Source organism: Chelonia mydas, chromosome 8 (genome assembly GCF_015237465.2).
Source record: "Chelonia mydas isolate rCheMyd1 chromosome 8, rCheMyd1.pri.v2, whole genome shotgun sequence".
NCBI classification, from domain to species: domain Eukaryota; kingdom Metazoa; phylum Chordata; order Testudines; family Cheloniidae; genus Chelonia; species Chelonia mydas.
The window spans coordinates 48,425,806-48,438,603 of NC_057854.1; the positions used below are offsets into that span (position 1 = coordinate 48,425,806).

The window sequence follows — 12,798 nt, forward strand, 5'->3', positions numbered from 1 at the left end:
CCAGAAAGGCGTCTGCTGTTGATCTGAAGACATCAAGAAATGGATATCAACCACTTTCCTTGGTAGTTTGTCCATTGGTTAATCACCCTCACTGTTTAAAAAAAAATAAAAAAAAATTGGATCTAATTTGAATTTGTCAGTTTTACTCAGGACCAATCCAAATCCAGACTTCCTCCATATGAAAATGATCCACCTCCTTAACGGCAAGCTGTTATAATACCTAGAAGCCAAGATTTTTTAAATGACTGGTAATTTTGGGTTCCCAAACTGAGGGTCTTTTAAGGAGCCACATTTTCAGAGGAGAGGTGTTCATCACTTTCTGAAAATTGATCCATTTACAGTGTTTCAGTTTGGGTGTCTGTAAATCAAAATCACTTGTTGTTTTTGAAAACCTTGGCCAGAAAACAGTCTGAGGACAGTGGGAGACAGTTGGATGAAATAAAGATTTTTACCGTCTTGAAAAAAGGTGAATTAATAGCCCACAGTATTGTAATGGTCAGAGATGGGCCTAGGACACACACTTCATAGTCAGGTTTGAATTCTCCGAAGTTCAGGGCTGTTCAGATCTAAGGTTTTGGTTTGGGCTCATATCTAGCAAGACTATTATATTCTAATGCCAGTACAAGCTATTTTTGCTATGACAGCAGTTAATATGTTTGAGACTAAGGTAGCATACTACAGAACTAAATTGACCAGTGTATTTATTGGGCTAACCTAACCATTCTCTTCATCCAAGTATCTTGATATCTAACTCTGTTAAAAAGCCTCCCAGGAATAGCCCCTTCTGCTTTTTCTCAATTCCTGTCTCTCTTTTAATTAAGATTGGTGCATTTTATACTCCCAGATGAATAAAAGATTATGATAATTAAGAGATGGTCTATTTATGGAAAGAAGCTGAACTGAACTTCACAAAAAAAAAAAATCTTGTCTTTCACTCAATACACAAAACTCCAACATGTGACGTACAAATTCTAATGTGAGATATTTTAAAAGGAAAAGGACTACTGAATTTTTAAAATAGTTGATTGTGAAGCTGGAATTGTGTGGGATTATGTACATGCTGCTTCAATTTTATATATTTTTATATAAAAATGTGGAGAATGAGAGGAAAGGGAGTGAGAGAATGTGAATACAGGATTGTGTGGTGTAAAGTTTTATTGAGGCATGAGTTTGGGAAAGCCATATTCACAAGTGGCAAAGACATGTTGTCATCCCAAGCCAGTGTTGACAAAACCTTTATACTACACTACATCTTTATATATTGTGTGTGTGTCACATTTACAAATATTTTAGGGAATTTTAATAAAATATGTTGAGATTATTTTTCATATTCCTGAGCCTGTAAAGCCAGATGCCTTAGTTACTCTTTCTCAACTCTGTGGGGCTCAGAGGGAGCCATAAAACCTTCTGAAAGTGTCCTAAAGTAGCCTTTTAATATCTAAAAGTGTCCACTTCAAAGATCAATATCTCTGGACCTTCAGAACTGGAAACAAGTGATGAGCACCAATGAAAATCTGGGAATTCCCTTTTCAAAGATGTAAAGATGTGAAACTGCTGTTGTAGGTTACAGTATTTGAAATTTGGTTAATTTATATTTTAAAACATAGAAAGAGAATGATGTACCTTCCATCCTATCTGAAAGTCTCCTCCTTTCTCATGAGTTCTAGTGGTGAGTGGCTCCCAGTTGACCTACATCATCACACAGTCAAAAAAGTGGTTTCCAATTTATTTTGAACAATTTCTCCTTATTCTGGGATAAATCTTTAGTTAACAATCTGCCCTGAATACAGGGTAGCCCTGAGGTGGAGATTATGACTCCCTGAGTCACAATCTTCCTCCTGGCCTCCCTGCTGCTCTGAGGAGGGAATAAATTGCATTGGTTCTATACCTACTACAGCATACGCTCCATGATGTTCTTCTTAATGAGGCTTTGATATCTAAACCCTTTAGTACCCATTAACCCTTAACCAGGGGGCTGGGCTACTCAGGAAGACCAGGGCTTTAAAAAGCCTGCTCCTATGCCACCAGAGGAGCTAGCGAACAGAGGAGTTTTGCGAGGGAGTTTAGGGGAAAGTGTGATGGGGGGCTAGATACACTAATATTCTTTAAACTTCTTTAAACTTAAGGCCAAAAATACCCCCTGATAAAAACAAAACATCAACAAAGGAAAGGGGTGCAGGAGTAAAAATAGAATGTAGGCAGAAGTCCAACAATAGAGTGGGGGCTATCCAGTTTATTACACTCAATGCAGCATGTATGATTACCTGCCCTATGGGCAGGTGGCATATGTGTGCATTCGGTATAAGGAGCTCCTGGCTCTCAGAGACTGTGTACGGGCTTTGGAGGCCAGAGTGACTGAACTGGATGAGCTAAGGGAGACAGAGAAGTACATAGATGAGACTTTACGGGACACAGTAGAACGGTCCCACTCCCAGTTTGATAGCCTCTGTGCTATTGAGGAGGATGAAAGTCTCAGGGAAGGAGACCATCCAACTGAAGCAGAGGGAAATAATCCCATAGTTGGGACCTCCTTCCAGATGATGTTTTTCAGATGCAGAAGTTGGGGTTTTTGCCCACAAAAGCTTATGCCCAAATAAATCTGTTAGTCTTTAAGGTGCCACCAGACTCCTCATTGTTTTTGTGGATACAGACTAATAGAGCTACCCCTCTGATACTTGGCAAAAATGAGGAAGTTAGTAAACAGAAATTAAAAGGTACAGTGCCAAAAATGAAATTCCTGCAAGCTGCATGGAAACTTTTTAAAGACACCATAATAGAGGCTCAACTTAAAAGTATACCCCAAATTAAAAAACATAGTAAGAAAATCAAAAAAGTGCCACAGTGGCTAAACAACAAAGTAAAAGAAGCAGTGAGAGGCAAAAAGGTATCCTTTAAAAAGTGGAAGTTAAATCCTAGTGAGGATAATTCAAAGGAGTATAAACTCTGGCAAGTTAAGTGTAAAAATATAATTAGGCCAAAAAAGAATTTGAAGAACAGCTAGCCAAAGATTCAAAAAGTAATAGCAAAAAAAAAAGTAAGTACATCAGAAAGCAGGCAGACTGCTAAACAACCAGTGGGGCCACTGGACGATCGAGATGCTAAAGGAGCACTCAAGGACGATAAAACCATTGTAGAGAAACTAAATGAATTCTTCACATCGGTCTTCATGGCTGAGGATGTGAGGGAGATTCCCAAACCTGAGCCATTCTGTTTAGAATCTGAAGAACTGCCCTAGATTGAGGTGTCATTAGAGGAGGTTTTGGAACAAATTGATAAATTAAACAGTAATAAATCACCAGGATTAGATGGTATTCACTTAAGAGTTTTGAAGGAACTCAAATGTGAAATTGCAGAATTACTAACTGTGGTTTGTAACCTATCATTTAAATCAGTTTCTATACCAGATGTCTGGAGGATAGCTAATGTGATGCCAGTTTTTAAAAAGGGCTCCAGAGACGATCCCGGCAGTTACAGGCCAGTACGCCTGACTTCAGTACTGGGCAAACTGGTTGAAACTGTAGTAAAGAACAGAATTGTCAGACACATATATGAACATAATTTGTTGGGGAAGAGTCAACATAGATTTTGTAAAGGGAAATCATGCTTCACCAATCTACTAGAATTCTTTGAGGGGGTCAACAAGCATGTAGACAAGGGTGATTTAGTCGATATAGTATACTTAAATTTTCAGAAAGCCTTTGACAAGGTCCCTCACCAAAAGCTCTTAAGTAAAGTAAGCTGTCCTGGAATAAGAGGGAAGGTCCTCTTATGGATTGGTAACTGGTTAAAAGATAAGAAACAAATGGTAGGAATAAATGGTCAATTTTCAGAATGGAGAGAGGTAAATAGTGGTGTCCCCCAGAGGTCTGTACTGGGACCAGTCCTATTCAACATATTCATAAATGATCTGGAAAATGGGGTAAACAGTGAGGTAGCAAAATTTGCAGATGTTACAAAACTACTCAAGATAGTTAAGTCCAAAGCAGACTGGGGAGAGTTACAAAGGGGTCTCACAAAACCGGGTGACTGGGCAAAATGGCAGATGAAATTCAGTGTTGATAAATGCAAAGTAATGCACACTGGAGAACATAATCCCAAGTATACATATAAAATTATGGGGTCTAAATTAGCTGTTCATAGACTATCAGGGTTGGAAGGGACTTCAGGAGGTTACCACTCAAGAAAGAGATCTTGGAGTCATTGTGTATACTTCTCTGAAAACATTCACTCAGTGTTCAGCAGTAGTCAAAAAAGATAACAGAATGTTGGGAATCATTAGGAAAAGGATAGATAATAAGACAGAAAATATCATATTCCCTCTGTATAAATCCATGGTACACCCACATCTTGAATACTGCATGGATATGTGGTCGCCCCATCTCAAAAAAGATATATTGGAATTGGAAACGGTTTGGAAAAGGGCAACATAAATGATTAGGGGTATGGAACAGCTTCCATATGAGGAGAGATGAATAGGATTGGGACTTTTCAGCTTGGAAAAGAGACGACTAAGGGGGGGGATATGATGATGTCTATAAAATGATGATGGATGTGGAGAAAGTAAATAAGGAAGGGTTATTTACTCCTTCTCATAACACAAGAACTAGGAGTCACCAAATGAAATTAATAGGCAGCAGGTTTAAAACAAACAAAAGGAAGTATTTCTTCACACAACGCACAGTCAACCTGTGGAACACTTTGCCAGAGGATGTTGTGAAGGCCAAGACTATAACAGGGTTCAAAAAAGAACTAGATAAATTCATGGAGGATAGGTCCATCAATGGATATTAGCCAGGATGGGTATGGATGGTGGGCCTAGACTCTGTTTGCCAGAAGCTGGGAATGGGCGACAGAGGATGGATTTCTTGATGATTACCTGTTCTGTTCATTCCTTCTGGGGCATCTGGCATTGGCCACTGTAGAAAGACAAGATACTGGGCTAGATGGACCTTTGTTGCGCTCCTTGGTACAGAGATGCCAACCCTCCCTAACTTTCCACAATCCTCCTGATTTTTACATGTAATTACGAAATTATTAATTCTACTAATTTTGCAAGTGTGTGTGTGTCACTCACCACCACTGGGATCTGACAAACACAGCAAATAGTGCTGTGGCCCCAGGGAGGGCATTCTTCTCCACCACCCCTCTGGCAATACTCAGACTGTACAGTGTGGCTCTGATAGGAGGCAAGCCACAGTTATTTTGAATGTGTTGGGTGCTGCTGGATTCACTGCCCAAGTCCCAGGCTATTCTACTTGCCCTGTGTGGACTCTGCTGAACTACGTTAGTACCATCTAGGCACCTAGAGTATGCCAGCAAGGTCCACATAGGGCAGGTACAGCACAACACGCAGCCTGTGGCTTGGGTGATGAATCCGGTGCCCCAAACCCGACTGAAGTCCCCACTGCTTGCCTGCTATCAGACACTCGCTGCTCAGCCTACAGGAGAGGAGAAGCCAGAGGAGGAGGAGGTTGCAGTGGCAGAGGAAAGAGGGGAACGCAACAGAAGAATGAGAAGATGTGGAGTATCATCCTGGGAAGACAGTCCAGGCCTGGGACTGGCCAAGGCAGTTAAGAGCCCTAGTGGCGTAGGAGGGCAGCTTACCTTGGGCTATTTCTCCATGTTTGGGAGTGGAGTACAAGAGGCCCAGGTGTCTCCCAGCCCATGGGCCTAGACAGGAAGGAGAGGGAGAATTCCCAGTTTCTGTGGGGAGAGGGGAGAGAGAGGTCCAAGCAAGCTCCCTAATTCCTTCCTCATTATTTTCATGAACATCCCTAAAAGTCTCAGAACCAGGTAGGCATCTCTGCTTGGTATATGCTAGTAGAATTTTCTCAGGATTCATTTGCAATAATTTGGATGTTTTTTTGACAGACACATAGCTTTCCAAGCAGTCTGCTTCCTTTTGCACACAAAGAGACAGGTCTAATTACTAGCCAGCATGAAAATTCAGCTGAATTAAAGAGGTTACTGGTAGCAAGGGAAAGTATGGACTTGTCTGACAATCACTTATTCCTTCCTTTTGCTGTTCTGAGAGAGGCAGGATGAATAGTTGTGCGTGGTCATTATGGATTCTAGTATAATAGCATTTTCTGTTTTGTTTTTTTTTTCTTGAGAGCATTAAATGGTCAATTTAAAGTATTTTCAAATAGCCAAGTTCAAACTACTAGTTTTAATTTGTAATTAGCACAGTTTTGCTGTTGGCTTGATATGTTTTGAAGAAATGCATCTGTAAGGTTGCTCGAGGCAGTCTGACTCTGTTTTCTTGATATTCAGAGGGATATAGTACGCAACATTTCCAGGGGAAAAGCAACTACAATTAAATGACTAACCATTTCCTTAAAGTGCTACCAGAGTTTAAGCTTTTTGGACCCTAAGCCTGGAGGAAGAAAAACTTGCCACGTTGCTGTTACTAAAGCAGCTGTCAACTGGTTATTGGAATTGAGGTTTTTTTAAGTGCATTTTTGGGGGATGAGTCAGTAAGGCAGTTACCCATGTTGACTGCAGATATAATTTTACATTCTGCATATTTAATTATACTGTAACTGTGCTAATAGTATTTTTTTCTCTCTCATTAGGATTCTGCCCAGGAGAGCGTCATTACACGAGACATTCATCGAACATTTCCAGCACATGACTATTTCAAAGACACAGGAGGAGACGGGCAGGAATCGCTATACAAGATATGTAAGGTATGGTCAGTTTTTTTCAGTTAAAAAAAATGTTTGAGATTTTGCTGAGATTTTACTCCCTTCTTGTAACTTTGGTCTGGTTCAAATCAGTGGTCAGTAAGATCTTAAAACTTGTTTTGAATTACAGATGTAATTTCAGTGTTCCTCAGGATTAGACCTACTAAAATAGATCTTGTAACTTCATACTCTGTATCTTCTCAAGTGAGACTGTGGGAATATTATGAACTCAAGTCAGCTTTGCTGATGGGCAGTGCAGTCTCATAGGTCTCTCACAGTAGAGGCACAAGGCAACTGAGCTTTGTCACTTGGTCTGGAGTAGAGAGCTGCCAGGGCAGGATGAGCCTCCAGAGCCAGTTCTGCAGTGACAGTAGCAAAAAGACTCCCTGAAGCAGCTACTCAGATAATAAATAACACTTAACTCTTATGTAGCACTTTCACTCATACATCTCAAAGCACTTGATGGAGGAGGGTATCATCAGCTCCATTTTACAGATGAAGAAGCTGAGGCACTAAGTGAAGTAACTTGTACTTGTAACCAGGCACAAAAAACAGACCTGCCACAGTGGAGAGATGCGCGAAGTGGGGCATCACGGCTAGATCAGTTATGTTCTCCCACCATCGTGATTTTCAGCCAGGGATGGGAAATTAGATTAGATTTTCTTTTTGTCAGCAGGAATTATTTTAGTGAAGCTGTGGGATTATTAGTTATGTTGAGTTATATCTCATCAAATGGCTTCTTGCAAGTTTATGTATCCTATTGCAAACTGACATGTCTGCCCTAAAATAGTCAGTTACTGGCTATCCTATGACTTTCAACATGCAATTTGAGCTGATACACTAGGGGTGGACAAACTTTTTGGCCTGAGGGCCACATTTGGAAATAGAAATATTATGGCAGGCCATGAATATTCACAATATTGGGGTTGAGATGCCGGACGGTGTGAGGGCTCTGGTTGGGGGGTGCAGCTCCAGGGTGGGGCCAGAAATGAGGAGTTCAGGGTGCAGGAGGGTACTCTGGGCTGGGATCGACAGGTTCAGAGGATGGGAGGGGAAAAGGGGTTGGGGCGCAGGGAGAGGCTCAGGGGTGCAGGCTGTGGGCGGCGCTTACCTCAAGCGGCTCTGGGAAGCAGTGGCATATCCCTTCTCTGGCTCCTATGTGAAGGCATAGCCAGGTGGCTCTGCACGCAGCCCGGTGGTTCTGCACGCTGCCCCATCTGAAGGCACAGCCCTTGCAGCTCCCATTGGCTGCAGTTCCTGGCCAATGGAAGCTGTAGGGGTGCTGCTTGGAATGGGGGCAGCATGAAGAGCAGAGGCCCCTGACTGCCACTAAGCATAGGAGCTGGAGCGGGGGGCCACGCCGCTACTTCTGGGAGCTGCATGACGCGGCCCACAATCCTGCTCTCCGGCTGGCGCGGGGCAAGCCCCAGACCCCACTCCTCAGCAGGAGCTCGAGGGCCGGATTAAAACGGCTGGCCGCGAGCCGTAGTTTGTCCACCCCTGTGATACACAGTAAAAAAAACAACAAAAAACAAAAAACCTTCTGAGAACTGATTTAATGTAACCAAGTGTAACTTGTACAAGGGTCTTTTCCTTTACAATCTTTGATTTTATCCAATTACCAAAAACAGGAGGCTCGTGTCTGCCCCTTTCACAGATTTGCAAAGCCCAAACCACAGCAAGAGAGTTATGATTCTGCTGCATGGGGAACAGGCCAAAGAGAGGCCATGCAGGGAGTGCTGCATTCTTTGGCAGTTAGCTCCAGGACAGGTCAGAGTGGAGTTGTATGTGGGTCTAGATGGGATGGCTGGATAACCAGTAGATTTACGAACGTTATGGATCCACTTGCCAAAATTTCACTGTGTATGAGAAATGTAGTGGCCGTGCAGGTGTTCTGTGGGTTGGGGAGGAGGATTCCATCCCCCAAATATTTATATAAGTCACTGAGCAAGTGACAAATTTCACACACACTTCATATTTTTACGCCCCAAGAGATCTTAAATTTCTGCTTTAAACAATATATACCTACTCCGGTAGGCAGCCACAAGTGTGGTAATTGTGTCTTCCTCCTTTTATAAGGATGGGGTGGGGGGCAGTAGTGACAACCTGTGCCCCCACAAAGACTTTTGCTGGGTTGGCATCAATGGGGGACCTCTGACATAGTGATCCATGCTCCTAAAGACGGGGCTGGCATCTTTTCCTAGGGACCACTTTTGCAAGGGAGAGGGGGTTGCATCCAGTATTCCCTTTAATTTTTTTTGGTGTGCAGAATGAATAACTGCCTAAGCACTGCCTCTGCCACTCCCCTTCCCTCTCCCTGTTACTTGTCTCATCCTCCATTTCATTACTAGACAGAAATGGTAGAATTGTCTATAATAATGCAGAAAGGCAGAAGTGTTCAATTAAAATTTCTGTTCTGTATTTGGGAAATAGCTGGGTGATATATTCAAATTATATGATGACGGTGAAATTCTTTCTATTCCAACAGTAATTCAGTAAGAAGTTAAACATCAGCTACTAAATTTAGACATTTTAAAATGATCAGGTCCAGATAATTTGCATTAAAGAGTTTTAAAAGAGCTGGCCAAGGAGCTCACTGAAGTGTTAATATTGCTTTTGAATGCATCTTGGGACAGTTCCAAAGGACTAGAAGAAACATAATGTGCCAGTATTTAAAAAGGATAAACAGGATGACCTGGGTTATTACATGTCTGTCAGCCTGAAATTAATCTTGGGAAAAATGATGAAACTACTGATACAGGACTCGATTAATAATTAAAGAAGAGTAACATATTAATGTCAATCAGCATGGTTTTGTGGCAAATAGATCTTGTCAAACTAATTTGATACCTTTTTTTGGATGAGATTATAAAGTTGGTTGATAAAAAGGGAATAGTATTTGACTTGGTACCACACAACATTATAATGAAGAAACTAGAACAATGCCCAAAAAACTCCAACATATCTCAGATGGATTAAATATGGCTAAGTGATAGGTCTGAACATGTGATTTTAAATGGGGAATCATCATCAGTGTTTCTAGCGGGGTCCTGCAGTGATCAGTTCCTGGCCCAAGGCTATTTAATGTTTTTATTAGCTCTGTCAGGCGATTTAAAAAATGTAATCACGATTAATCGCACTGTTTAACAATAATAGAATACCATCTATTTAAATAGTTTTGGATGTTTTCTATATTTTCAAATTATTTATTTCAATTACAGCACAGAATATAAAGTGTACAGTGCTCACTTTATATTTATTTTTGATTACAAGTATTTGCACTGTAAAAAAAACAAAAGAAATAGTATTTTTCAGTTGATGTAATACAAGTACTGTAGTGCAATCTCTTTATCATGAAAGTTGAACTTACAAATGTAGAATTATGTTAAAAAAAAAAAAAAAAAAAGCATTCAAAAATAAAACGATGGAAAATTTTAGAGCCTGCAAGTCCACTCAGTCCTACTTCTTGTTCAGCCAATCGCTCAGACAAACAAGTTTGTTTACATTTTCAGGAGATAATGCTGCCTACTTCTTGTTTACAATGAGAACAAGAGTTCTCATGGCAGTGTTGCAGCCGGCGTCGCAAGATATTTACAGACCAGATGCGCTAAAGATTCATATGTCCCTCCATGCTTCAACCACCATTCCAGGGCACATTTGTCCATGCTGATGATGGGTTCTGCTCGATAACAATCCAAACCATTGTGGACTGATGCATGTTCGTTTTCATTATCTGAGTCAGATGCCACCAGCAGAAGATTGATTTTCTTTTTTGATGGTTCAGGTTCTGTAGTTTCCGCATCAGAGTGTTGCTCTATTAAGACTTCCGAAAGCATGCTCCACATTTCGTCCCTCTCAGATTTTGGCACTTCAGATGTTTAAACCTTGGGTCGAGTGCTGTAGCTATCTTTAGAAATCTCACATTATAGCGTCTTTGCGTTTTGTCAAATCTGCAGTGAAAGTGTTCTTAAAATGAACATGTGCTGGGTCATCATGCGAGACTGCTATAACATGAAATATATGGCAGAATGCGGGTAAAACACAGCAGGGGACATACAGTTCTCCACCAAGGAGTTCAGTCACAAATTTAATTAACGCATTATTTTTCTGATGAGCGCCATCAGCATGGAAGCATGTCCCCTGGAATGGTGGCCGAAGCATGAAGGGGCATACAAATGTTTAGCATACCTGGCACATAAATACCTTTCAATGCTGGCTACAAACATGCTATGCAAATGCCTGTTCTCGCTTTCTGGTGACATTGTAAATAAGGAGGAGGCAGCATTATCTCCTGTAAACGTAAACAAACTTGTTTGTCTGAGCGATTGGCTGAACAAGAAGTCGGACTGAGTGGACTTGTAGGCTCTGAAGTTTTACATTGTTTTGTTTTTGAGTGCAGTTATGTAACAAAAAACCTACATTTGTAAATTGCACTTACACAACAGCGATTGTGCTACAGTATTTGTAGGAGGAGAACTAAAAAGCACTATTTCTTTTATCATTTTTACAGTGGAAATGTTTGTGATAAAATAATATACACTTTGATTTCAATTATAACACAGAATACTATATAGATATAGATATATATATGAGAAAATGTAAAGACATCCAAAATCTGTAATAAATTTAAATTGGTATTCTACTGTTTAACAGTGCGATTAAAACTGCGATTAATTGTGATAATTTTTTTTAATTGCAATTAATTTTTTTGAATTAACTGTGTGAGTTAACTGCGATTAATCGATATAGTTTTTATTAATGATCTGGAAGAAAACATAAAATCATTACTTATTAGGTTTTCAGATGACACAAAGATTGGAGTGTGTGACAGGGTCAGGCCAGATGGCTACAGGAGAGTGGTGGAAGGTAGATACATTAGCCCCACATTAAGCAGGTCCCTTTTCCCATGTAAAATAACAGAGACTATTCCAGAACAATCAGGAACCTGCTGGGACCAATTAAGGCAAACAGGCTACTTAGGACACCTGGAGCCAATTAGGAAGCTACTAGAACCAATTGAGGCAGGTAGGCTAATCAGGGCACCTGGTTAAAAGAAAGACCTCCCTTCAGTTAGGGAGAGGTGCATAAGGAACTGGGAGTGAGAGGACGTGCTGCTGGAGGACTGAGGAATACAAACACCATCAGGAAGAAGGTCCTGCAGTGAGGACAAAGAAGGTGATGGGGGAAGGTCATGGGGAAGTGGCCCAGGGAGTTGTAGTTATCACACTGCTGTTACAGGAGACATTGTAGACAGCTGTGATCCACAGGGCCCTGGGCTGGAACCCAGAGTAGAGTGCGGGCCAGGGTTCCCCCTATTCCCCCAACTCCTTATTTAACATAAGAGAAGCTGACCCGGACTGAGAGTCATATCAGAGGGGAAGGCCTCTGGCCTGTCCCCGACCCACTAGGTGGGACAACACAGACTGTGGGGATTGTTCTCCTCCCTTTCCCCCATCCTGGCCAGTGATGAGGTTAACTGAGTGAATGGCAGGTTTGCGTCAGTGGCAAAAGTGGCCAAACTGAGGGCTGCTGTGAACCTCTGAGGCAAGCAAATCTGCCGGAAAGCGCAGAACCCACCAAGGCAGAGGAGGAACTTTGTCATAACTAGTAAATAATAAAGAGGACAGGTCATTAATTCAGAGTGATCTGGATTGCTTGGTAAGCTGGGTGCATGCAAATATGCATTTCGGTATGGCCAAATTCATACATCTAAGAAAAAAGAATGCAGACCGTAATTACAGGATGCAGTATTTTATCCTGGGAAGCAGAGACTCTGACAAATACTTGGTGGTCCTGGTAGATAATCAGCTGAACATAAGCTCCCAGTGTGATGCTGTGGTCAAAGGGCTAGTATGATGTTTAGATGTATAATTGGGAAAATTGAGTAGGAGTATAGAAGTTATGTATTACATCTGTATTTGGCACCAGTGTTATCTCTACTGGAATACTGTGTCCAGTTCTGGTGTCCACAGTTCAAGGAAGATGTTGATAAATTGGAGAGGGTTCGGAGAAGAGTCACAAGAATGGTGAAAGGAATGAGAAACATGCCTTCCAGTAATAGTCTTAAGGAGCTCAGTTTATTTAACTTATCAAAGAGAAGTTTAAGGGGTGA

General features: G+C 41.3%; 1 protein-coding gene across 8 annotated transcripts in view; it reads left to right on the forward strand.

Annotated features, from left to right (window-relative positions):
- Positions 1 to 12,798, forward strand: part of RABGAP1L (RAB GTPase activating protein 1 like) — a 556,714-nt gene that overhangs the window by 344,927 nt on the left and 198,989 nt on the right. For all 8 annotated transcript variants that reach the window (XM_007061167.4, XM_027823604.3, XM_043521568.1 and 5 more), the window contains exon 14: positions 6,576 to 6,689. In XM_007061167.4, coding sequence (XP_007061229.2) covers positions 6,576 to 6,689 — 114 coding nt within the window. The remainder of the gene's footprint in view (positions 1 to 6,575; positions 6,690 to 12,798) is intronic.